Source organism: Excalfactoria chinensis, chromosome 4, assembly GCF_039878825.1.
Source record: "Excalfactoria chinensis isolate bCotChi1 chromosome 4, bCotChi1.hap2, whole genome shotgun sequence".
In the NCBI taxonomy this organism is placed as follows: domain Eukaryota; kingdom Metazoa; phylum Chordata; class Aves; order Galliformes; family Phasianidae; genus Excalfactoria; species Excalfactoria chinensis.
The window spans coordinates 34,983,268-35,010,822 of NC_092828.1; the positions used below are offsets into that span (position 1 = coordinate 34,983,268).

A 27,555-nucleotide genomic window follows, 5' to 3' on the forward strand; every position below is an offset into this window, starting at 1 on the left:
CAGCCCACAAGCTAATTGTTGACACTAAGCATAAACTAATAGAATGCTAAACCTTCCCTCCAAAAATGTCAGCATGGCAGAACAGAGGAGCCTCAGAAAGCAAGAAGACAAAGAAAAGTTATCTGCAAGGAAACAGCAATTACACTGTCTAAAAACAAATCAAGGAAGTCCTGACAAAGGTCTCCACAAAGGGTACAGGGAAGATGAGGAGGGGACAATAAATAAGGAACAAACTGACTGTTAATAAAACGATAAGGAACCAACTTTAAAATCAACCAAATACTTCTTCTAGAAATGCTTAGTTGTGGAACTAGGTGCTATATGATGTTGTGGATCAAGAGCTTTTAGTAACTTCAAACCAGGGTCAAACAAACATCCAATACAGTATGGTACCAATGTGATCAGAATTTGGGTTTATTGCTGGTGTGAAAAAGATCACCCCATACTTGGCCTATTCATTTACAAATACATATAAGGATACAAGTACCTCTTGCTGGGCACTCTCAAAGATCAGTAATAGGATCTGGTAATCCCATAAGAATCAGGTATTAAAGTACTATGACAGTTCTAGCAAGCACTGTTAGCACAGAGGTTCATTAGTTTACCATAAAATTTCCTTATCAGGAGAATTAGGAGGAAAGTCAAGTTCCAGATGTGAATGAGAGCACTTCAAATGTCAGTCAGAACCTCCCACCCCCTGTCTGTGCAGCGCAGGGAACACAGGATGAATTAACCAATATTTTGTTTTCAGGGGGAAACTGTATTTCCTGTGAACAGACTATTCATCCAAAACACCTGGTGCACCAAGTGCTGCCCTACTGCACAGGGACATTGCGAGACAAAGCTCAGCAATACTTGGAAGAGGCACAGGATTTTTAAATGACTGTAAGAGTAAAGTTATGCCTGAATATTGTGAGCCAACTATTCTTTCAAAAGCAAATGGAGATTAAAATATTCGATGGAGTTTGTGGAGGGAACAGCTTGAACTTTGCCAGCTCAGAGCAGGCTGTACTCATTAATGCAGGAATGCCTTCAGGCTGCTTTGTCTGGAAGGTGTAACTCAGAACTGGATTTCTCCGGAGTTCTGATGGACAAGCAGACAGTCACTCCCCTGTCCCTGACACACACAGTGAAAAGAAGGAAAAAAAAAGTAAGCGAAAAAGCACAACAACATCCAGTCTCTCTCCTGCTCTCCTAAGGACAGCATCTTCTGCAAGAAAACAAATCGTATTTCTCTGAGACGGGAAGAAGAGAATGGAGAAGGGTTTAAAGGGACAGGGTAGGGAATGAGATCTCATGCGGCATACAGAGAAGCAGGCTATGAATTCCCACTGGAGGAAGGCATTCAGCCACTCGCTAGTTTAGAGGGTATCACTCTTTCCTTTTCCATTGCATAGCTCTTCTATGGTGACAAATTACTCAAGCTAGGCAAAACATTAACTTTAAACAGTAGCTTCTGCAGTCATTACAGTCAAGATTACTGAAGGATGACTACGCAAGACAACTACAAATAACTATAAACAAACATTTGAGACATGACTGGCTCTTCCTAGGCTGACCTACCATACATCAAGAGCCCAAGTAAGGCTTCATTTTGGCAGTTAAATCGTAGAGATATGTCATTCCTCAAGTTGTTAATGAGAACATTTTGCCTATTTGCTGGCAAGGAAAATAATAAGAACACACTGTTCACATAGGAAGAAGAGCAGGCTGACCAGTTACAGCAAGCACTACTGAACTCAAATGGAATTCACTTCTTTTCTGGCAGGGTTTTGCTGCAATACAAATACATTTCCATAATATCACAGTTGCTGAAGAGAAAGTGATACTACATAGAGTTCAAAATAAAAAAAATAAGTCTCCGTGTGTTTCACTGCACTTATCATTCACTGAGATGTATTCAGCTCAAATAGGCTCAGAACTGACACGGAAAAAATCAGAAGCATCACTGGCAGGGAAGCAGTATGGCAGACCTTCAACACCACAGTTCTCCTGAGACAAATACATGAGCACTAGTATTTGCCCCAACCCTGCTGTCTTGCCCTTCTAAGCAGCACGAAAAGCTACTTGCAGCACACTGTTCAGCACAATGCTCACATCTATCACCATTACTATAGTAAAGAAACCTAGCAGTTCTTTGTACCACACATATCAGCCTGATTTAGACTGATTCCAGCTAGTGTACACACGACACTTCAAGCCTGAGTGCACTCTAACTACAGCTTAATGAAACAAACCTCATGCTATAGGTCCCTTGCCCATTTCAGATCACTGCACCATATAGTATTTTCTCTCAGCAGTTTTTAGAGGCTTGAACAGTTGAAAAAAAATCTGTTTTCCAATCAAAACTTTTTCATAGCCAATTGATGTTAATTTCCAACCATACGAGCCTCCTTTCTTTTCACATTTATTTCCACTGTCCAAAGACAGTACAGTCTTTTAGGCTTCACATGGCTGAACATGGCAATAGTAGCACATTTAGTCTATTGTACATTCCTTTCTTTTAATAGGGCACTTTATTTCCTTGCAACAACCCTAGCTCCAATGTTGTGAATGTAGATTTCCAGGTCTGTTCTCAGTTGTAGAGATTATGTTTCACCGGTCACATGCACAGTGAGTGGCATCAGTACTTCCTTATCTGTACAAGAAATACATGGCTGAATTTATCTGTGACTGAGATCACCTTTTCCACAGCAACACCAAACTGGCACCTCACAGCCACCCTCTCATCGGCTGGCACAGTCAGTGCTTTCAAATTCCCTCATTTTCCATCTGACAAGCTCTAAGCTTATATTAGAGCGCCTTTGCTATTAGTCCCCAACCACATGACTGTGTACTCAGTATTATTTTATCCTATTTTGTTTCTCTATACCTCAAGGTCATCCAGTTATTCCAATAGCACACCACCATTCAGGGAATGTTTCCCAAGTTTGTGATCTCAGTAATTACATTAGCAACTTCTATTTTTTTGCCAAGACCACTAATGAAAATATGAAACACCAGCTTCAGTATCAGTCTTTGGACAGAGATCTAAGAACTCCCCTCAACCATTCAGCGTACCACCCTTACTTCTCAGGCATTTTGTTGCCCATTTGGCAATTCATTTACTAACTCCCTCTTCTTCAGTTTAACAACTTTATTCACCTAGAAAAGCTGTATTACAGTATTACAGAAAGAAAGTAGCCACCTAAATAGAAAAGATATTTTAACCTATTCACTTCCATTCTCTTTTTATTTTTTTCACTCCTCTATAAAGAACCAATCTGACTTACAATCCATGTCCTGTCTATGCAATGTCCACTTTACAGATAACTATTCAGGGTTAAGACAATCCTTTCAGTACCGAGCCTTGCCAAGGAACTCATTCCCTTTGCCCCAAGACCTGCAAGTTCCTACTCTTCCCTTACATCTCCAGAAAAGAGTAATAGCACGCTAGCTCTGGGATGAGAACTAAGTATGGTGTCTCAGCACTGTAACATCTACAGACACATCATTTCCAAATACCAGGCTGTGAATTTAGTTCAGTTTCTCACAGAGGATAAAATCACTTTGAAATTCTCACAAACATTTTTGCATTCTGTTATCTGAGATACTGTACTTATTTTAAACTCCAGTCAGGAAATATGCTTTGTACTGTAAAGCACAACCACTATAATACTCAATTTTATATTTATTAAATATCAGTTTTTTTTTTTTTACTTAATTTATGTTGGTTTTCACCTAGAAAGCTCCAGTTTGCCAGATAGATGGCCTATGTGAATCCAAGGAATGACATATTCAAGGGAACACCTCTCTGATTCTTTCTTTTTTCCTGTTACAGATGCATCCATTCTCACTGGCTTATATCCTAGAAGGAAACAATGAACCAGACATGCAAACTTAGGAGGATTGTGCAAGACTCATGTGAGACAAAGACTGTCATTAAAACTTTGTTTGCTATAGCAGTCAGATGAGGACATGGTTTCATAAAAAGGGCCTGATATGTACAGCACACATAGAAGGTTCTCACACTGTTGCCGCTCAAGGATTTTAAACATAACAGCTTAAAACAGCAGAGGATTTTCATTGCATTGTCATTCCAAAAAGGTAGATTATTGAACTGGAAACTGGATTATCTGAGAAAAAAAATTATTCATTTGCAAGATTTATGCCATTTCCACTCTTTCCCTCATTCCTAAAGAATGAACATAATCGTGCACACACAGATCTTGTTCCACGCCTATCATCATCAATAGGTCTGGAAGAGAATAGAAACCAATGTTTTGGTTTTTTTTTTTTTCACTCTCAGTGTGAAACGCTGGATGACTTCAGAGTGAAATTGCTTCTGGCAGCCTATTGAACATTTCAGCACTTGAAAAACTACTGGGAGTGGTCAGAATAACATACAGTGTGTAAGAGCAAAATACACTGTGTTTGCTCCTGCACCTAAAGGAACTTAAAAGTCAGTGTGTTTATGCCCCATGAAAGAGTGCCTACTGCTAGTTCATGAAGTGGTCAAGTATTTCCTTTCATTCATGTCTTCTAATGTCCTTATATTTTCTACCCTTCTTGTTACTGCTGCTATTAACTCTTGTCATTCGTTTTCACTTTTACTTTTGTCATCACTATTTCATATTTTCCTCTATCAAGTCTTCTTCCTCAATTATACTTGTGCTCACTCTGGCCTTAATTTTGTAGGTTTTGCCCTTCCTTACCACTTTCCCCTGCATGCGTAGTGCAGGGTTGCAGCACGTCCATAAGCAGAAATACGGTCAGAAAGGTTAGTAAAATGCTTTTTAAAATTAGCATTCCAGAGAGGCCAAGAAAAAGGAATGGGAAACCAGCTGACCGAGTATCACCTATCTGCCTGAGAGAGTCTTTAAGGAAACGTTCCACTAGCCCATCTGGAAGAAGAAAATGGCTGTGGATGTATAAATTTTAGCCTTTACACAGGATGTGGGAATAAGAAGAGAGCAATCAGATGATTACATTTCATGTGACTGCTTGCTGCAAGCTACGTAAAGGAAAACTTTGCTAGAGTGCGTTTAAAAGAAAAGGCTGTAGGCACATGCGCTTATGGTAAGGAAAACACAAGGAACAGCCCTAGGTAAAGCAACCCATGAAGGAACATGTCCTCACTGAACTTCCTGAAAGCTTAAGAGAGATTTCTTCACTTGCTCTGCTTTTGCATTTGATCTTTGTCATAATACTGCTAAGCAAAACGAACTAGAGAACAGGCCTTGGACTATAATGTCAACATGTCCTTTCAGCATCCCTAGAAAATGCACATGATTACAAAGGTTTAAGTAACAAAAATACTATTTTTTTTTCCTACTATTTTCCCTTGTAGCTCTTTTTCCTACCCATCTGCTTTTCTTATTGCAGTGAACTCTTGGAATATTATACAGCCTTGGAATATTTTAGTTTTTTTTTTCCTCATCCCTTAGCAAAAAGTATAGACTTGATCTGCTGACACCCCAAAGGCTTAGAGGAAACAGAAAATTCTGCATTCATAAGTAGTCTAGCAATACAGCATCTTAAGTTACATTTATCTTAATCAGACATTATCCTGCTACTGCCTGTGCAGAATAGGGCACAGTTTCCCTGACCTTTTTCTTACTGCAAGTTCTAATGATATTCTCCATTCTTCTTCTGAACAGTTGCACAGCCTCAGACAGTCTCTTAAGTACTCAGTCATTACTTACAAAAATACAACGGCAGTTCCCAGCCATTGGAATTAAATGTATTTTTAAATTAAAGCATATTTGAGTACTCGAACACATAAAATTCTTTGACAGTCTGGTTAAACAGACTGAACCATATTAGGCAGTATTATGTGTAATGGTGAATTACATCGGTCCAGAAGAGTAATAGTAACAATAACAAATATATGAGCTACTCAATAAAATACACTTAAGTCACTGTTAAAAAGCAACAAATTGTCTTCTGCTCCTTCAAGGAAAGTTAAAGCAGATACAATTTCTTTATAAACCATCTGAAGAGGATAGGAAATGTTTGAAGAGATTGTTGTAAAGATGTTCCAAGTGTTAAGAAGAAATATAAAAGCAAATTGAGAACGAGTTTTCTGGGACAGCCACAGATCTGAACACGTTCATAGAAACTTCCCCCACGTATATTTTGTCCTAGATTGGAGATGCGCACAGCCAAGCCCTTGTATGTACTGAAGGATCTGGATGGGGTCTGTCTGTCATTCCCAACCGCATCCCCATAATCGCCCACTCCACCACATCATTCTTTCTTCCTTTTGAAAATCTTTAATATTTGTCAGTCAGCCTGGAGCCAAATCGAATGGCTGGATTTCTAAGTAGAACAGTGAATACCTATTTGACTTTATTCTGGATCCCTTTCCTCTAAGTATAACACTTTTTTAACTCTCCAGTCAATTCACCGGTTTTACAACCTATGTTGTTAATACTATCAAACTGCACATAAACATCAGAACTAAAAACATGTAAACATTTGTCTGCATCCCTGCATCATGCATAGCACATATCCTGTACTGACAGCTACAGGAGGAAATAATTTGCCCTCACAGCATTGTTTTGCATTTGCATCATTTACTCTAATTTTAAAATTCTTCTTTTAGTTCATTTAGGGCTTCCTGTACCACACCTGTCATTATCCATCTGAACTGCACGGGAGACTCTATTAAGACTCCCTGGTAGAAAAGCTTAAAATATACCATAATTAAAGCTCACAGACTACATTTCCTCTGAAAAAAAAAAAAAAAGAAAAAAAAAAAAAGAAAAAAAAAGAAAAACAGAACAGAAGAAACCAGCATATGTCCAAAGGGACTTCTAAATAGATCAGCAAGGAAAAACAAATCTGTGCTGAGGAAAGGGCAAAGGCAAATGAGAAAGTAGCATACATGGAGAAGCAAAAATATCAAAATGAGGTCATAATCACGATGAAGTCATAATCCTGCTTTGGGATTCACAGATGCCTCTGCATGGCTGCCTTGTGAAAGAAGTAATGCGGGGATCAAGGACTAAACTGACGCTAACCAAAATGATACATGCAAGGTCTGTAACAAAGTGTTCTACCATGAAATGGGACTTTTTGACAGTAATGTTAATATGCTGACTTTAACATGTCTTTACTGCAAAATTTCTAGTGAAAACTAGGAATCCAAATACCTATCAATAAGCAGTTAATAAAGTACTACATAAACTACATGTAACCATGGGGCCTGTGCCAAAATACTGGATGAATCTGAGGACAATGTGAGAATCAGATAATCTGCGCCCTACAAAAACCACAACATTCAGGAAATGTACTGTATTATTTTCTGTCAAAAATGTTCACACTCCTGTACATTTTACATTCCAATTACTGTCCAAAGCATCTGAAAGTCACAAGAAATAAGTTTATATTAATCTTGTATTAAAGCTCTTCCACTTGAGAATATGACTATTCAAAGCACTGAAAAGTGTGGAGATGGGTATAAAAATGTAAAGTCTGGACAGTTTAATTGAAATTCTTCTAAAGCATCATTTTAAGTAAAAAAGCTGTCTATATGATGATAAATGTTGGAGAGTGACATTGAGGAAATTGCCTTTACCAGCAAGCCTTTTACACAAGCAGCAGAATGGAAGAGACACTAGCAAAATCAGGAGGATCAAAAGGTATCAAATTTGAACTTTATAAATGTGGATAGAAGTGAACTAAAGTGTGACAGCTCCATAAGGCACTGAGGTATGACACAGGACCTTGAGTCCTACACGGTGTTTTAAGAGTGAAATACTGCAATCTGGAGATCTAACAGTGAGGGCAGTAAACTTTACAAGACAAGGATTACATGGCAGAAGACCTCATAGTGGAAGTGACCGTGCCTGTCACATAAGCACTCTTCAAACCCCTAAAAACCATAAAAAAGCCAACTGGAAAAGTGGGAATGCAAGACGTCTTGTGCTAAAGATTGACCCTGGGCATGGCAATAGTTAAAGTACCATTACGAGTGCAGAAGTGAAACGCGTTAATGAAATCCACACACTTATCCAGGATGATGACAACAATAGCAAACCACTAAAGGCACTCGAGTAACTAGAAATACAAGTACTCATGAGCAAGTCATTCCTTTCGCAAATCACAAAAGGAAGCACCCCTCCCTCCCCAAAATAATACAGCAGATAAAATAATAGGAACGCGACTGGGGTAAATGACCCGAGGGCAGCTCTTTAAGTGATACAGCACCAGGTCTGAGAGAGCAACGTGCACTGAGATGCAACGCAGCTTCGGGATGTATGTACTGTATGTGCTGTATGTGCTCGGGGTCAGCCTGCACAGCCGCCCTCACCCCAGCAGCAGCCCCGCGCCTGCGTTCCCTCATGGGCACCTTCAGTAGGGCCCACGTGCGCGGACAGATATCCTGCAAGGAGCACTGAGGAACAATTGCTGGAAAAGCAACCGCTGCCCCGTTCTTTTTAACAGGTTATTAACACGAAAAACCGGTGGTTTGGAACAGCCCCAACGCAGGCTTCCTGCCCTGCAACCGACAGCTCTGAGAGCCGCTCCCTCACAGTTACCTGGGGCACGGCCGCGCTGCTTCGAGACACGGGACAACCACGCCCTTCGCACGCAGGCGATGCGCTGAGAACGGCACTAAGAGAAGGGGGAACGATGGGGTGCTGCAGCCCCAAGGCTCGACAACGCGCCCGGCCGCCTCGGCCCCATCTTCATTCAGCACAGCGCGGTACCGCTCAGGGCCGGCCACGCGCGCACCTCGTGCTCGCAGTCAGGAAGCGCGAGGCGCGCCGCGCGACCCCACCGAAGCCCCGCCGTCGCGAAGGGCGCGGGCAGCGCCGCGCTTACTGCGCATGCGCGCTGCTTGCGGCACACGGAGCGAGGCTTCGCCTTTCCGACCCGCGCCGGGCGCTGCCCGCTGCCCCGCGCCCGCCCCCCGCCTCCCGCTTCCTGGCGCCGGGCACGCGCGGCGAGATCCTGTCTGTACCGGCCACGGCGCCGTTCCACCGCGCATGCGCATGGTCGAGCCGGGAGGAGGCGGCTCCCGAGGCGGGGTGGGCGCACGCGCACGCACCGCCCCGGAGGGCGAGACGCGGGGAGGTGGAGGAGGAGACGGCCGCGGCGAGGGGGGAGCAAAAGTTGCCGTGAGGGCGGGGCGGCGGCTGGAGTCTCCGCCGGGAGGGGGCGAGAGAGGAGCCGACCGCGGGTGCCGCCGGAGACGGGAGGTGAGGCGGGGGGTGCCCCGGCGATTCCGATCTGGGGAGGGGGTAAGGAGGACTCGCCCCCGCCGGCTGGGATGGGGCGGGGTGTGCGGGGGCCGCTTCGCCTGAGGGCGGAGGGCAGCCGCGGGTCCCGTCCCGCGCGGAGCCGTCGGGGAGGGGGCAGCCGCCGTCTCCTCAGCGTGCGGCGCGGCTGAACGCATCCCGGGGCCGCCGTGGCGCCTCGCGGAGCGGCCGGCGTTGTCCCCGCTCCGCGGGTTGTGTAAGCGGCGGTAGGCCGGCACGGCTCGCCTCGGCTCGGAGGAGTACGCGGGCTGCGTGCGGGACGGGGTGAGTTCGGGGTTGTCTCGCTGAGGGGCAGAAGTTAATGTTTAACGCGGTAGTCACATGCCCGTCAGCGAGCTCTGCCGGAGTGTTTTCGGAGTGTTTGGAACAGGAAATGCCAGTGCAGGTAGCGTGGAACTCGGTGAAATTTAATCAGTTCCCAGCGTTTGCAGTCGCACGAGCAGCGCTCCGGGTGCAGGTGGGTGTCTGGCTGCATGCAAACTGCTCAGCATCCGTCGCTCCGTCTGTCTCTTGCTTTGATTTTCAATGCAAATACGTTAAAAGATACTTTCCAGTGGTGATGTCTTGTTTTCTCTGCGCGTATTTTTCTCTTCCCAAAGTAAGTGTGGTTTTTACGTATCTGCTTTTAACCCTTTGTTTTGCACGTGTTTTGTGCTTTGTAGTTTGGGGATTTTTTTAAGAGCAAATATTGGATCGTGTGAATGGCATTGTGTCTGACTGGAGATGTGCAGCCCCTTCTCCTGTTGTCCCTATGTTGCCCTCTTGTGAAGTGATGACTTTGGCTATCGAAACAGTGAGAGTTTGTTATGATCTGAACGCACATTGATCTAAATAAAGAACAAGTGAACTTCTCCTACGTTAACAGTGCTGCAGTGTAAGATATAGTTACTGTTTGTCAGGATTTTTAATATCAAGTCACTTCTGTAAAAAGTTTTTACCCTGGACCGGTGAGATGCTGACAGTAAAAACACCGAAATTGTACTTGATTTTACTATCAAAACTTGACAATGCAGAATCTTTCTCTAGATATAGAGGATGCATGGTGGACAGCAGGCAGAATCGTCTGGTTGTGGGATCCACGAGGCTTCAGGGTCATCGTTAGTGCTGTCATGTTTCAGTTACGTTGCTTTCCAAGGTCTCGATGGCAACACTTGTATGGTTTTTCCTCAGCTATTGGTGCTGGATGCAGTAAAAATCTCTGTCAGTCAAGGGGCACAGCAACAGAATTGAGACCTGTTCAAAAGCTTCTTCAGAAATGCTTTTTTGGCTGAAGTGGAAGCAAGTTGGATGTTGGCAGGGCACGGTGAAATACTGATGTGCTGAAGCTGTACCGAGGTTATGGACTTGTTGGTGTTTAAGCTGTGTGAGCTGAGGAAGAAAGGTTGTAGAAAGCGAGCTTTGGGGCAAGAAATAGAAACTCGATGTTTTTCACATCTGTTAATTATCGAACACTCCAGAGAACAAAACACTTTGCAAATGACTGAGAAGATGGAGAAGCAAAAATGTCTGTAGTTTGTTGTTGTTTTTAAGAATATGTCTCCGTGTGTTCATGAGCTGTCAGTGAGGAAGGATGGTCAGGAATAGTACTCTGGAGATTTTGACACGTTCACATTGGTTCGGTATCTTGGTGGGTCTTGTATTTAACGTACGCTGATACTTGAAATCAGCAGGGAGGAATGCTCATATGAGAAAACTCAAAGATAACTTGCTGCTTTAGGGCATTTGGGCTCTACGTTTTTTACAGCCAAGACACTCTGCTGTCTTCTCTGCTGCTTCTGTCCTACTTCTCCATCTGCATTCATTAGTGTGAGTTTCTGTGCTTGATGATTCACTGTAAATGCTGGCTCGTGTCATGTCTTGGGAATTTGTCTTTCAGATCTTTGCTCAGTGTTGCCATTGTGGCTGTTTCTAAAGTCAGTTCCTAGTTGCAGCAGTTGAGAGACGCTGCTGTGAACCTGTTGTTTTCTTTTAGATGCAAACAGGAAAGTTTTCATTGGAACAGTTTAAAGAAAAAATTGTATGCTTTTACAGGAGCCATCTGTGATAGCATCTACACTTCTGAGTCTCCCATCCTGGAAGGATATGAATAAGTATGACATCACAGAGCAGTGATGTAGCTTTTGAGGGACTGCTAAATGGATGTGGGCAAGAGGAGAGACAATGGAGATATTTAAAATAGAAGAAAAGTTTGATTTTAAGGTCTTCAGGCTTTGGGTGGAAGTATTTCAAGAGAGAAGGCTGTAACACTTTTGTCCCTTGGGGACTTTCTGAGCCAGTGTTGAAAGGTAGAAAGAATGTGCCAGACCAATAGTACTGCCTGGTGTGCCTGCCGTTACCCCATGAAATCAGGGCTAATTGTCACAGCCGGAGATGCGATTTAATTGTTTTTAGTAATGTTCTTGTTGCAAATCATGTCTTGCGAGTATGTGCTGTTAGTAATGAAAGGTTTTTTGCTCTATCTGATGTTTCAAATACTGAAAACATACGTTTTTATAAGCATATAATTTGAGGGCTTTTGAAGACAAATGAAAATGACTACTAGGAGCATTAGAAGTATATTACAGCAAGTGAGATCTTTTGTCACATACTGTTCAACACAGTGGTAACAATGGGGACAAATTAGTACAGTGACCAAAACATTGAGTCAGTTAAATTTATGGTGGCTTTTTCATAGCATAAATAAAGATTTTTGATCTGTTGATGAAATTTGGTGATTTTAAATGTCACACTTTAAACTGGCAAAAACATTCACATTTTCAGATCCCGAGCTGTTGGATTTTTGATGAATTTCATCCTGATGGGGGATGGAGATGTCCTAACAGTGTTAGCTCAGTGTTGAAGTCTAGCACTTTTCCTTAGTATGTTTTATCCTTCCAAATGCACTTGGTCACTATTCCTTCCAAACGTCTAAATTCCAAAGTTGTAACAAATTATCAGTTGAGAAACTAATTTACCAGAGTCATCAAATCACTGAGTAGGTTGCTGGTGTGAGCTGCCAGCAGAAGCAAAACACTTTGTTGCTTAAAAGTAACCTTATTGTTGGGCACTGGAGCAGTTTGTCGCTATTCATCAATCGACACACTGGAATGCATTGCAGAATGAGACTGAGATGTAAGTGATGATTCTTCAGCCAAATTTCAGACTCAGTCAACAACTTCTGAACCCATTGGCAGGTTTCTACACAATTTAACGGAAGGTATAGAAGTCCTAACAATGATTATGCACTTACAGAGTGCATGGAAATAGGCAGCTGGCTAGAAAAGAGTGACCTTGTAAGAAGATGCAAGGAGCAGAGTTGGTATGTACCCCTGCTAGGACTTGGAGAACTCAGTAACCCATGAGACGTAAGTGTGCAAGGAGTCAAGCACTCATGGTTCCAGTGTTCACAGAACCAACTGTTTATCTCATCAGTTCTGAGTGCACTCCAAAGATGTCTAAACTCAAATGTGCTTGTAAAAAGTAGCTGATGTGAAGTAGTAACTATGCCATTTTCTGCACTAATTTAGCAGTGTTAATCTTATATCGAAAGGATGGTGTAAGCCACAGTTATTAACCCTCAGGGTATTTGTAGGAAATTGGTGAAAATGTGCATTTTTGCAGATTAGTGCATTTCTTGTTCTGGAAGCTATAAAGATAAGTGACAGAAATGCATTTTATCCTGTATGTCTGCATAGCTAATAGTAGCTTCATGCCTAATGGGGAACAGTGATGACTGAGGAACGGTTGCTAAAGCTGAGCAAGGTTGAAGAACTTAGGCTGATAAATAGCTGTTGCTTTAAAAGTTAGTGAGTTTTTTCCTTTGGTTGAAAGTTGTCATACAAAATTTGTCCCTTTAGCCTGAAAAGCAAGAATATTACTTTGAACCCCAGATGATAAAAATCTTCCCTAGCATGTTAATTAACATCATGTGAAATGTCTGCTTTGCTGAAAGGCTGTACTTTTTGGAGATTCTGTAGAGTTTGGATGAATTCCGATCAATTCTCAATCACTCACACCTTTGTTAGCCCAAGAACTTATTAGCCACTGAGATTTAAACATCCTTTATAAATGCTTCAGTGCAACACTGGCTTACTCTGGATATGTAGGAACAGTATTCAGCTCCTAATTATAGTCCTGGAGAAGACTGAATGTAGGTCAAATGAGTCAGTGGTCTTGAGTTGATCAGCAGCATTGCTTCTCAGATGTTTGGAATGGCCTCCATTGAAGGTAGGGAATAATATGTTTAGTGGATGGTCCAAAGCAGGCAAAGTTTGCTGTGACTACAGAGCATGTGTCTGTGCCAGCATCTTCCACAGTGGCTTCCTTTGATCAAAAAAAGCTTGAATGCACAATCTAAATTTCTCAACATGATGGTACTATAAACTTTCCCCTCCTCAGGGAGAGGCGGAGGCTGCAAAAGTAAATGTGTGACAAATGTTAATCGTATTGCTCATAGCACTGTTGGAAAAGCTCTTCTACAATGCCCATCTCGCTGGTGAATAAGAAGTGATGCAATGTAATATTTGATATAAGTTATTAGTAGAGAAAGGAAGATTAGTGGGATTTCCCACCCCAGAGTAAGACTTGAACAATCTCAGTGGCCTGAGAGCTGTGTTAAGTAGAATTATTACACAGCTATTTTCTGTTCCTTGGTTTAAGTCTGACCCTTCTGGAGGAGGAAGACAATAGTTAATAAAACAAAGGGAGTACAGTGCAAGTGTTGTATAATGTCTAGCTTAGTATAATTGCAGAGAGCTTTTAAATGGAAGAGCTATCTGGGGTGTCCTTTCTAGTTTAGGTTTGTTTTTTTTAATTGTTGCATATTTGAATTGTTTGGGATGAATTGTTCAGTTTGACGCGTGTGCTTTCAAGAACACAGAGGGAGTAGTTTTAGAAGGTTGTATAAGGATAACTTTGAAGTAGTCACGCCCGATTTTCCCAATGTTGCATTTGAAGTTTTCTGGGAATGTGTACTGATGTTGCGGGGTTGTTGAAAGAGGTTGTGTTATATGGCTGTAACACAACAGTCTTCTGGAAAATGAATGGAAAATTGCACAATGCACGTGTTCTGCAGTATATCGTTTTACTTATAAACCTATTTGCGTGTTTACCTGGTGTGATAGTTGGTAAAAGTTTGTATTTGCAGCTCTGTGGATGTGAAATTAAACAGCACGCACCTTCATGTGATGTGATGTTGATGTAGAGCTAACAGAACCATTTCTATGAAATTCTCACTGTGAACCATAACTTGTCTGAAACCCACCCCAGCAGCCCAGTGCTTTGTGCATGGCAGTTCTACATTATGGTAGGGTACCAGTGAAGTGGAAAACAAAGTGACTTTATGGAAGTTCTTAGTGAACGAACAATTCTTAAACTGTTTTGATAGAGTTCTATTCACTAATTACATGTTTTAATAGTTAGAATATACAGGCTAGGCAGATTCAGAGTTATTGTGTTCCATTCCCTCAGCCCCATATTAACATCTAAGTCTTTTTTTTTGGGAAGTGGTATTTGAAAGTATGGTGAGAAAGCAACAGAAAAATTAATGGCATCTTTCCCACCCTTATCACCAGTCTAAGTCCCAAGGCTGAAAATGAAATCTTAGAGCTAATATTTCTCTTACTTCTTTATTATTTTTGTCTGTCAGCTACTATGTAGAAGAGCCGAGCCCATCTCTCTTCTGCATTTAAAAAGAAGAACCTTCTCTAAGTCTTTTTCTCTGGATCTGTTCAAGACCTTTGTGGATGCCTGCCTATGCAACCTCCTTTAGCAGGGCAGTTGGACTTGATCTGTAGAGGTCTCTCCTGACCCCTAAAATTCTGTGATTCTGTAAAACAAATGTGTCTTTTAATGGCATGCCCAAGTCTTGCTGAGTTTCACTTTTCTTCAGATGATTAAATAAGCCATGGAGCAAGTGGTTGGTTTTTCTCTTTTTTTTTTTTTTTTTTTTTTTTTTTTCCCTGAAGATGAATCCTGGGATTCTTGTTGATCCTTGCTATTCCTTACATAACCAACTGTAGTCCAACTTTACAACCCCTCCAACGCATTTTTAGTTGAATATTGTAAGGTTTGTTTTCAAGCAAAATTTAGATATTAGAAACACATATTTTGCCTGCAACTTTTCGATACTAATGTGGATGTACAGCCTACTTTACTTTCCATCTATCTCTTTCCCCTATTGCTCGGTTGCTGTAGGCTGAGAATATTGACCTTGAGCTGCAATCAGCAGAGGACAGGAAAGCTGAATCACCTATGCTGATGGATTCCCCTCTGCTGGAGTGGTTTTGGAGATGTTACATATTAAGAAGTAGGGTAGTTTTGGTTGGAGACTCTGATAGCAAGCCTAATGTTTGTGGGTCAGACCCATACTGATTCTATTTGCAAAGGTGGCATCGCAGTGGTAGATAATTTGGATATGCCTTGGGGCATGAATACTTCACTGCTTTAATTCTCCACAGACCATTTGAACTGTTCCCTATCCTGGCTCTTCCCCCCTTTTGTTTCCTCTTCGATGTACCTGGCTTGATACTGCTAGTTACCAAAAATCATCTGCCTGGTGTTTTGTTTTCTGACACAACAGTAGAAAGCTGGAGAAAACTTTATCCAGCATTTCTCTATATGGGAAATTATGTGCAGTGGACTTAAGAAGTCTGTATTGACAGGAAAGCAGGTGCTCAAGAAGCTTTCCTAGAACTTCCTTCTCAAAGCCTTCTTTGTGACAAAAATGTAGTAAGTCAGGTTTTTAGCATGGATGCAGAAGCTCTATATTAGAAAGTATTTTGGCAGTTGAAAGAGTTGAATGTAAATTTGTAATTATTTGTTTAGGAATGAAAAGTTACAGTTCTGTGTGAACAGTAGGAGGCTTTGATCCATGTGTGCTTCATCATACCAGGCATTTTCGCTTCAAGATACTGGTTCCTAATGTATGTATGTATATATAAAGCAATACATGTGTGTATAAGTGTGTGTGTGTGGTTATAACCAGTTGTACATCCTGGATTGGCTCCTCTTTATTTAACTTTATTATAGTGAGCATTGTTTTTTATTAATATACTGTAGTGAAGCTTTTCAATGAAAATTTTTGTTGAAAGTATGTATTTCATTTACTTGCTCTGTGCAGATCTGTTACGACTTTTGCATGCTTCGCTTCGCACAGCTTTTAATCTTCTTCTGTCCTCATCTTTGCTTTATTTGTATCTTCACCTGAGTTTGCTTCTTTGTAGAATCCTAGCTGTTACGCTGTGTAGCACTGTGATTTCCACGTGGAAGTAGAATGTGAAGTAGATAGTCCCTTTCATTTAGGGTTCTAGTAAGATTTTAAACTGATCTATGTTTACAATTATCTGCTACATCTTTTTCTTTTTTCCTCCTTCTGGGTTTACTGCAGTGAACATGAGGAAAGCACAGTTATCCCATGATATTCCGTCAAGGTCAGTTTCCAGTTAGATTTCAGATTCTTTGCTCAGTGCTGCCGCAAATCACACTTACTACTTCCAGTATTGTTAAATCAAATTACTTACGGGTGAGATGAAGTAACATCAGTAAACAAACAGAAAACATCTGATTATGCGCTGGGCAAAAGGGACTTTTGGTTCGGTTCCAGTTATTGATTTTCTTTTTAATAATACAAGCAAGTGTAAATGTTTCTTTTATATATTAGGTTTTAGAGGTGCAAGTCCTTTGCAGTATTTTTGAAGTGATGTGGTGCATTTCTGTGGTGTTGTGGCTGTACGGTATTTGCGAGCAGTAGAACTGCAGGACACGAGTAGGCTGTTGGTAGCTCTGAACCTGTGAAGTCATCTTCCATCTGACCTTTTGTTGTTGGACTGCTGTGTTTATCTGGTTTTAGAATGCTGCTCTTATAGTGGGAATGCTGCAAGTTCTGCTGTATAATGATAAACTGATACTATCTCACATGCTTGTAAAATCTAAGATGAGTAGCTTGTCTGTGAGAGGCTGTATTTCGCTTTTCTTCAAATGTAGTTATAATTGCTTTGTTTTATTTAAGTTTATTCTGTTCTGTTCCTCTAAGCATCTATGTGAATGTTGTAGTAACACAAACTACTGCCTAATTCATTGCTCCGTGGAGATGGTTATATATGCTGTACACATGCTTATGGTGATGTTTTGCATGAGAAGTCATTTACCTGGAAATACCTTCAACAGCAAGAGAAACTCACTGCTGGAATTTTAAAGTCTTGGAATTGGTTACTGGGCAGCCACTGACATAGGACGGCTATCAGAATGTTTGTGGTCTGCTGCTTGCTGTGCTTCTCCTGATCCTTAAGAATGCGGGTAGATTCATTATTGCCTGGATAGTGCTCAGCTTTCTGAATTTTGTACTAAGTGAGAATCCAGCCGTCACCTCATCATAATGTAAACACAAATTTGTGTGATTTGTTTTGATACTGAAATAAAAAGCATCTTACATTTCCAGGTGCAGAATAAAAATATTTATTTCTTGATTATCTTTTTATTGGACTTTGAGATTTTAAGTTAGAATAATGCATTATGTGATCTTTAAAAAAGCAGAATAGGTTAGGACACAACTGATAATGACAGATAACATATTGTTATTTTATTGCTGTCTCGAGAACGCTATTGGGACCATTGGGTAGAAGTTATTACTTCTCTTCCTCTCTGATTGTTGCATGCCCCTTTAGATTAAGAGGTTGGTTTCAGCCATCATTGCAGTTTTTTATTTAGATGGTCTTTACAGTTTAAAACAGTTCCATTCTTATTTTTATTTTTTTTTTCCCTATTTCAGATTCACTGGAAAAAGAATGAGATAAACATGGAATCTTCTAAACTGGATTATAGTTCATGGATCGCAGTTAAAAGTAGCAAGATGGAAGGAAGTCAGGGAATAGATGTATAATGCCTCTGTAAACTCCTGGTACAACACAACTCATGATTGATAGTAGTACTTTGTTGATATTCCTGAAAGAAGAAGTGGGTTACTGTGCAACATCTTTAATAAGAACTTTTACTCTAGTAACGTATTTTAACCTTAACAGGACAGAATATTTTTTATAGTATATATTCCTTTTTATATTTGTAAAGTCGGTTAAAATATAGCCACAAGAAGATTTGCAGCTGACTGAATGATCTTCATAGATGACTGACAGCTACACCTGCGATAAGGGCTTAAACCCCTGAATGGTTACTGTTACAGTGTTGAATGGAATACCATGGCTTCAGAGCAATTGTCTTAGGACCTTCTTTGCCTTGAATCTATCATATCCTTAAAAATTTAAGTGTGAACAGTGCAATTAAAAAGACTAGAAAATAATGGCATGGGTGAAATTTCTAAGAAAACCTGGGGGTAACCTTGGAAAAGTTTATCAGCCTGGAAGTATATTGTCTCTGGCACCTACAAAAGGCTTATTGAATGAACCAGGACAAAACAGCTGCTTTCTTAATAGTGCTGTTCAGGTAAGACCATTTTTTTAATTTACTGAGCACTTCTCATTTTGTTGCAGCTTTGGTCATAGAGGGGAGTTTTCTCAGAAATGCTGCTGTGGTTTTTTTTTTTCACTGTCTGTGTGTTGTACAGGAAAATACAGCACATTTTCCAATGGTGTTATATAGTTCCCAAGTTATTAAATGTTTTAATGATGCTAAATTGGGACAGAATGCTGTATTTTGGGAACTCACTTTTCTGAATAAAAGGTGGCTACTATAAGAGAAGACTGTGGAAGTAGTTTTATTTAGCATTTGATTTTAAGGGATTGTGAGTATTAAATAATTTGCCAAAAAATGGCAGCGCGTTGCATTGTTTGCATACATTGTCAGGAAAACTTTCCTTTTGTATTTGGAAGTTTATTTCCCATAACTATAAAAATTGATGTTTGAATTCTAAAACTGATGTTTGTGAAATGTAGTGTTTTTATTACCTAACAGAACTTACAGCACATTTCTTTTTAAACCAGTGCAACTATTCATATTAAATACGATACTGTTTGTATGCCAGTAGTGTTTTCTCAGAACTAGCATGTGGAATTGCTACTGGGGCACATCAGAAGATGCACATGCAAGTGAAAGCCTTGTTTCTAATCTTAGGAATGTCGTATGGAATTAGGAGATATATCAAAGAAGTAAACAACATTTTACTGTTTTTGTATGATACAGACCAACTTCTTGTATGTGGTTGCCTATGTACTATCCTGTGTTTATGTGAATGTAATTGAATATGTTGCCTGTTTAGATCTCTAAAGAATAGTTTAATAGCACAGTAACATTAGCACAATAAGTATTGGTCTTTCACAAGCCTGTTTACAATGGGGAGTATGGGGATCTAATTAACCCTGTGACAGAGCAATACTGGCCTTTCCAGGTTGTCTGTAAGTTGCAATAGTTCATAATGTGGTCCTTTCAAATAAAATAAATTAATTGCTGATCTGGCAAAGGTCTTAATAGGGGCATAGACTTCGTATTTTAAAATGCACAAACAGAAAAAGGAAAAAATTGAAGCAAATGAACAAGCCTAAAACAAGCAAATAAAAAGCACCCTTACCATAAAGTCTTAAAAATTGTATAGATTTAAACATAGCAGGTAGGAGAGAGACACAAATCAGGTAAATATGGTATCAATGTATGCTTAAAACAAAAACATACGATAGATTCAGCAGAATGAGTTTGCTGCTTTGTTTTTAGTGAGAACAGCCTGACCTATATTCTTTTTCGGTTTCAGTATTTTCCCCTAGGGTGGCCTAAAATTAAACCCTAAGTCATTTTTAGTTATGGCTTCAGACAATCCTACCACTTTACAACTTGCTGCTGTTTATGACATGGTGGGTGCTGATGGTGACTGCCCTTTTACGAGGAGGAATGTGTTCCTTTCTTTTCCCTCTTTCATTCAACCTTCAGAACTGAGATTCTAACGTTACCTTTCAAACAAGTACTAATTAATTTGGGCACTTACTGAAAATATTTTTCCTCTGATTTGTAACTGTTGTGTAGCTGTGCCTTCTGAGAACCCAGTTTTGATGCTTTTATTTTTCTGGGCAGTTTTGTGAACCACTGCATCAGCTGTGTGACTAAGACAGTAAATGCTGGAAGCAGTGTGGTTAGTGCAACCAAATTGATGTTACACAAATAAAGTGTTGAAGCTTAAAACCGTTAAAGCACCAGTGGAATATTTTGATTTGTAGAAAAGCAAATTATTTCAGCAATTGTTTTAGGAAGAGAGCAAAATGAAACACTTTTTACGGTTTCCATAGGAATCCAGTTTCTATATCTTCGTTGTTTTTATTTGAAAGAAACCATGGAGGAAGGAGAGATGAAAACAAGGTAGATCCAATAGCTTTCTCCTTCTTTCATAAATCCACAAGACCACTGCAGTCTCTGTATGCTATTTAGCTTACTGCTCATTTCCTAAAGAGCATTTCAGCTGTTTTCCCAACACAAATGCAGTACCATTGTTTCACAAGTTTAATAATTAGATCTACGTTTTATAAGAGGAGTGAATGCAAACCTAGTTTGCTCAGATAATGGAAAAGGATGTTCATTCACGTAGCACTCTTGGTTCTTACGTTGTATACTTTATGTAAAGCGAAAAAATGTAACTATTATATGTCACTTCATTAAAAGAAGGACCTTTGGATCGCATTATTTAATTTCTGTGCAATTTTATTTTTGTAGGTTTTATGGCAACTTGACATATTTCGACGAAGTTTGAGAGGTTTAACTGGACACGTGTGCCAGGGAGATGCATGCATATTTTGTGCTTTGAAGGTAAATAATTAATGAGATTTTTCTAAGAAATCATCGTGCATTTGTTCCTTTGTGCTTTAAATCATTCTTGTATGTAGAAACTGTTTGGAGTTAATGGCATTTGTAACAGATGATTGTAAGAAATATTTTCTTTGATTGTAGAAATTTTGCAGTACACAAACTGTACAGTCTCATTGCTTAAGCATAAAACTTCTCTGTAGACATAGTAAGTATAACCTGTTTTAAAAACAATAGCCTCATGGAGCTTTTCTCGTATTGATACGCATATGCTTTTTTTTAATGCAGTGTTTGAATAGAGTAACAACATTACTGAGTAATAAGTTAGCAAGGTTATTTCTATATTCGGTAGTTGATGGTAACTCTACAGAACTTAATTGCTGTATTGTAAGTAGTGAAAGATATGCAGAGGTACTGGAAAATTAAAGAAAGCTGGTGACATTTTACTGTTTGAAATTATGCAAGAGCTGCGTATCTTAACTAGCATATAAAAGTTGCACTTTGGTTTTGTAACTAATCTGAAATCTGGAAACAAGCATTGTGTTCTGTCAGGCTCTTACTGTTTCGACTGTGCTGGTATTTGGCTGCTTGCAGTTACTAGGGAATAGTGGTAAACGTCATATCTCATGTTTCACTGGGATAAAAATCTCAATGGAAAAAGGCATAAGGCTTGTATATATATTTGTTAGTAATACACAGCTTCTACTTTCACTGGCAATAAAGGCACTTTTGGGTTTCTAATACAAGACTGTAGAACATGTATTGTGTACAGAACTGAGAATAACTCATGGAGAGAACAGAAAGGATCTACACTAAAATTGAAATTCTTTGAGGAAGTGGTTTTTGAGTGTAGTAAATTGTAGGCAAGGAGACGCCAAGTGCTTCTCGGATGTTTCCGGTTAGGAGTTCATCCACAGGGAGTTCTACAGACTTGTTACTGAATAAGCCTTTTGAGGCAAGGACTGTTTGTAGTGATACTTAGTCTTCCAGGAGATGCAGAGGCTATGTATTCTGGTTTTTTGTTTTGTTTTTTTTTCTGCCATTTGTAGAGTTTATCATGCTTGCAGTACTGAACAGCTAATTCTCCATTGATCTCTCTTAAGAAAGCTCTGCTTGGAAAATAAAGCTGTCATTTTAATTATTTGACTAGAGGAGTTAATTTTAAACTACGAACAAGTTGGTTTTGGTACAACTATGAATATTCAAACCAACTTCCTGAGGTTTTTGGTTTTTTTTTCCTCAACATTTAAACAGCTTTTGACTCAGAGAACTTGCATAAAAACTCCAGTAAAACAGAAAGCCCAGCATGTCAGAGAGATGATTTAGCAGAAGGTTGTTAGAGTTGGGGTATTATGCTTAGGCTGTGGTTGGACTTGATGATCTTCGAGGTCTTTTCCAACCTGGGTAATTCTATGATTCTGTGATTCTATGCCAAAATCTTTTTGTTGGCACTTAGTCTTGTTACTACATGAAGTCAGTCGATAACTCAGGTATACCTGTCTTTTCACGTACAACCTAATGTCTATCTTGAAGTGATTGCGTCTAGTTTCCTGGAGCATATTGTGTGTACAGATTTAGGTTTATATTTGATGCTGTAATGTAGGGTAAGCAATGTGGCCTGTTCCCTTTGATTTGACCCATATTACACGTTAAGTTCTGGTCATATATGTTCTTGTTCAAAGATGCCTTGGAACTGCCTTTCAGAAATGCAGAGGGATTGAATGGTGTCAATTGCTGGAAAATGTGTATTAACTAGCAATCATATTGCTAAAATCATTGTAAAAATACTGTAGTAGCTGAGAAATGTGAAGATATCACCTATATCACAATACACCTGAACTTGTAAGTAATAAGTTGTTCTGTTCCAGTGATGCTCCAGTTCTGAAGACAAGTTTTTGCTTTTATTCTTAAGCTGAATATGCAGCTTACTGTACCTTTGTACTCAGTTTCTGTAATCATTGGATCTGCAGTACAGAGATGCTAGACAGGTTTTTTGTTATTTCAGGTTACCTACCAAAGCATCTCTGGCTCCTTCCAAATGCTGCTCCAGTTTCTGACTTGCAGTTTTTCTTTATTCTTTCAAGTATCTTGAACGTTTGATTGCTTTCTGCAATGCATCTTCTTGTGACACTTTTCAAAATGGCTTACAGAACGTGAATATTTTGTAATGTCTTTCTATTTTGAGAAGTTCCCGATAAGCAGTTTTACTGCTTGATCTGGAATTGTTTGGAATTGTCTTGATCACTGTTTAACAGTATAGTTGTGATCCTTATAACTGCATGGCCAGTAGCCTAGGTATTGAACCAGAAAGGCTGTAGTTAACTCGTATGGAAGTATCTGTCTGCAGTCATTATGTACACTACTGATTTTGCATTCTTGGCTTATTAAGAGATACTGGTTGAGTGATTCTGTTTGTTCTGTGTTCAGCACCTAGGGCATTTTTATATTTATGTGGTATATGCTCTGGATGTGGATGCATTTCAGTAATTTGTTAGGTGTTTTCTTCTTAATGGTTTTGGGCTGTTTTAACCCTACTTACTTTTTCACCAGTGAAAAACAGCATTTAATCTCCTGCATTTTTTAAACTTTCCTGAGAACATTTGACTTTTTTGCACTATGCAAGTGTTACTCTAGGGTAGATGTTACTCTAGGGTAGATGTTACTCTAGGGTAGATGTTACTCTAGGGTAGATGGATTTTTCTGAGCCTATTCTGTAAACTGAAAGCTGTGCCAATAAATTGTTTCACTTATCTTCAACTTTTTTTTTTTGTTGTGAGTTCAATTGTTTTATGGTGGTGGTGTGAGAGTTAAATACACTCTTTTTCTCCTCTAGACACCACTGGAATGGGATTTGAAATGTGGAGACTGCTAAAAATGAGCGTACTTGTCTGTATAATTCTGCTCATCTGTACTTTTTTTTTAGGCTGGACATCTAAGGCTCTGTTGCATATAAGAAATGACAGCAGCCACAATGAGAAAGAAGTATTTTCAAAACAGAGCTAACTTGTATTGTTAGCACTGTTAACTACTTATATCAATGAGAACATTCAGAAGTATTGACTGTAATTTTTATCAATAGTCCATGACTTTTGGCATGAGAGGGAAGTTTAAATATTTGACAGACAGTGGAATACATTATGGTTAAAACACTGCTTTCTATTAGCACCGAAGCTTTGCATATCTGTTGTAATCTTTGCTGTCTGACCAACAAATCTATATTTTATTTTTTACCAGGGGAACCAGTGTGAAGAATGAAAATCCTTATTTCTGTTTTACATGGCTTGGCTTTGCTTTGTCTTTATTTCTCTTCATTTTTTCTGTGAAGTTTGACTTCAGAGAATTTTTGAGAGTGGAGTAAACCCTTTAATATCTGCAAATGTTTTTTCATCCATTTAATGGCTTCTGATGTTCAGTTTTTAAGCCCAACCTCCTTTACTTTCTAAGTAATTAGGTCAGTTAAATGTATCTCCGCCAAAAAAGAGTAGAAGCCAACTGTCTTTTCTGGGAAATGAAGAAAAAATCAAGTGCGGTTTCTTTTCCAGTTCTGGAACTGCAAATATCGACCTGTTTTCTTGCCTTGTTGTATGCACTGTTTGAGTAGATAGCTCACTTAATGACATGAATTACCAGCATTCTGTGTATTGGCAGTTTTCTTCAGATGCATTGTTTTAATAAATATAGAAGTGTCTCAAGTAATAATGTAAATGTATTCCTTAATGAATTACATACATTAAACTAAAATGAGAAGTACTGTGTTATGCCCCAAGAGCTGCATTCCATCTGTAAAGATTAAATGCTTGACCATGAACCACTATTCCAGTGGCTGGATTAAACAAACTGCATAATTACAGATCAAGGTTTATATTGCTTGTGGGAGTTAAGGTCAATCACTTGCATTTTTATATGCTTCTTTGTTGTTTGTTTTTCTACTGGATCCATGTGCAGTTTGGTAGCTTTAACACTATAATTGAACGAGTAAACTGAGAATGTGAAACTAAAGAGAAAGGAGTCATTTCTAAATGTGCAAGTATTTATAAGTGTTTTATATACTTGCTGCGTAAGAGCTGATGTATTTGAACTGAACTACAGTTGCAGTCAAGGCTAATTAAGCTAAGTAATCATATTTCTTCCTAGGCAATATTTTCACAATTTCAACACAGTCGAGAAAAAGCACTCCCATCAGATAACATGAGACATGCCCTGGCAGAAAGTTTTAAAGATGAACAGCGTTTCCAGCTTGGATTCATGGATGATGCAGCAGAATGCTTTGTGAGTACTCCTTATAATAGTCATCAAGTAGGATTAAGTTGGGTTTCTGGGAAGGATACCAAGCTGGCCTGTTGTTGGTAGCTTTAGATTTGCAGGTAGGGTACAAGTGGCATATACTGTTGATCTTGTTTTTATCAATTTACGGAGACAAAATGTATGAAGTTTCTGGTAATGTGGGATGGAATAGTGTTGGATTTGCTCTGTGGTTTCTTCGCTGGGGCTGTAGCTCAGACAAAGGGGTAGGTGAAGTGTTGCATGGAGTGAGTGACAAATAGCTGCTGAATGTTTTTGGGATTATCTTCACTTAAGTCTTCTGCAGAGGAGATTTCCACTCCTTTTATCCAAGGCTGAATGAATACATGAAGATCTTGACTCTTTCAGCAGTTGTCTCCTTTTATGAAATATCTAACTGAAAAGCTTGAACTTTTATTGGAGCCATAAAAGAAGACAGGATCACCTGGATTTTGTCAAAGATGCTTTTCTGAGAAGTCTTCTGTTAGACAATGGAAATTATTCACCTTAATAAATAAGTAAATAAATCAGTTTTAGAAACTGAAGATGCTTTTTGCTTTGATTACTTTAAGATTTGAACGTCATCTGAAATTACCTACAAATGGATAGCTACCTGCCAGATGCATTTACAAATATGTGGGAAATTCAAATGAAGAACTCCTGTGACTGTTTGGATTATTTGCAGGCAGATTACTAAATTGCAGTCAGGAAAGGGAATCTGATCAGGATTGTATCTAAGCAGAATGTGTTTGGACCCCAGAAGAAATCAGCCAAATTAGCTGTCTAGATCTGCTTCCTTCTGTTACCTCTATTATGTTTTGGCAAAGGGAAGAAAATGGCCATGCTGATTCAGGGGGTAAATGAATGACAATTACAAGGCAATTTTTTTCGTCCTTTTGTTAAAAACTGAGACCAGGGATGAGTTAAGATGTGCGATTTATGAGCGTCTTCCAGGCCTCTGTCAGCAGTAGTCATTCATTGCATAAGCTTCACTAAACATGATTGGATGATCAGATTGAGACAGAGAAAATACACGTGTATGAAGAGCTGAGACAGAGGCCTGATCCAGAACAAATTTCAGGCATTGCATGTAATTAAATTAATATTGTCTTCATTTATTATTTTTTTTCCTTGAAGATTTACTTATTTTGAAGGAGAACATGCTAGGAAGTTAGAGTTGAATAATGCTAGTGCTCTTTTGTTATGTTTGAAAGCTTTGAGGTGAAGAGAATTTCCATCTACTTGCTTGTGAATAGGAACAGAACTATGTACATGTTAAATAGATCGTAGATATTAAAGGAGAATAGCTGCTGGAATATTGAACTATAATATTGCTTATGTATTCCAACTTCATCAATTTAGTTTGTATTTACATTTTTGTTTCTATTTAGGAAAATATCCTTGAGAGGATACATTTTCACCTAGTGCCAAACAGCGACACAGATATGTGCACTTCAAAATCCTGTATTTCTCATCAGAAGTTTGCAATGACACTGTATGAACAGGTCAGACCTTAATGATTTAACAAATAATTTGGTTCCACTGTTACGAATAAATAAAAACAAAAGGATTTTTACTTTTCTAGTGCGTATGCCGTAGTTGTGGAGCATCATCAGACCCATTGCCTTTTACGGAATTTGTGCGTTATATTTCTACCACAGCTTTGTGGTAAGTGCTTTTATTCTTGTATATGTCTCAGTTTTCTACATGTAACCTCCTAGGAATAAACAAACCATGACAGAGAAATACTGTAAATTGTAAATTGTAAATAAGTGCTTTTGAGATTGTATCGTGAAGGAACGTGGATTTCAAAAGCAAGATGTAGAGAGATTTTATGCTTAAAAAAAAACAACAGTGTAGGTTGTTACTGTTTCAGCTGTGAATCTATTATTTGCTTTTAAGAAGACAATTACATCAATGTATTTTTCACAGTAATGAGGTAGAAAGAATGATGGAGAGGCATGAGCGTCTCAAGCCAGAAATGTTTGCGGAACTGCTGCAAGCAGCAAATACTGCTGATGACTACAGAAAGTGTCCTGTAAGTAAGCAGAGATTCTGTGACTTTGTTAAGACTCAATGTGGAGCTCTTTCTGATACTAAATCAGAGTAAAGTATTTATCTAAAAGATTCCTTTTATCTGGTTCAGAGCAGTCTAGCTTAGGGTAAGAAGGCCTGTAATTAATTTCTGTTGCTCCATTTATAGATAAACTTTGTTGTTCAGGTGGCCTGGTTAGAAACTTATTAACTTTATGCTTTATACGTCACTCCACGTTAAATATACTGCTAGGTATTTCTGGTTGGTCTGTAGAGGTGT

General features: G+C 39.3%; 2 protein-coding genes across 4 annotated transcripts in view; one reads left to right on the forward strand and one right to left on the reverse strand.

Annotated features, from left to right (window-relative positions):
* The window catches only part of SEC24D (SEC24 homolog D, COPII coat complex component), a 201,869-nt gene extending 192,979 nt beyond the window's left edge, over nucleotides 1-8,890 (reverse strand). The window contains exon 1 of the mRNA XM_072334482.1: nucleotides 8,526-8,890. The gene's annotated coding sequence lies outside the window, so the exon portion shown is untranslated. The remainder of the gene's footprint in view (nucleotides 1-8,525) is intronic.
* A 146-nt stretch (nucleotides 8,891-9,036) lies between these two features.
* USP53 (ubiquitin specific peptidase 53) overlaps nucleotides 9,037-27,555 on the forward strand; it is a 36,522-nt gene continuing 18,003 nt past the window's right edge. Inside the window, exons 1-7 of one of the 3 annotated variants that reach the window (XM_072336677.1) lie at nucleotides 9,037-9,188; nucleotides 17,995-18,662; nucleotides 20,871-20,963; nucleotides 25,095-25,229; nucleotides 26,633-26,746; nucleotides 26,827-26,909; nucleotides 27,174-27,279. In XM_072336677.1, the coding sequence (XP_072192778.1) occupies nucleotides 18,519-18,662; nucleotides 20,871-20,963; nucleotides 25,095-25,229; nucleotides 26,633-26,746; nucleotides 26,827-26,909; nucleotides 27,174-27,279 (675 nt within the window). In that variant the 5' untranslated portion in view covers nucleotides 9,037-9,188; nucleotides 17,995-18,518. Of the gene's footprint in view, nucleotides 9,189-9,240; nucleotides 9,513-17,994; nucleotides 18,663-20,870; nucleotides 20,964-25,094; nucleotides 25,230-26,632; nucleotides 26,747-26,826; nucleotides 26,910-27,173; nucleotides 27,280-27,555 lie in introns of those variants that run through there. The other 2 variants (XM_072336678.1, XM_072336679.1) reach the window with 2 other exon arrangements.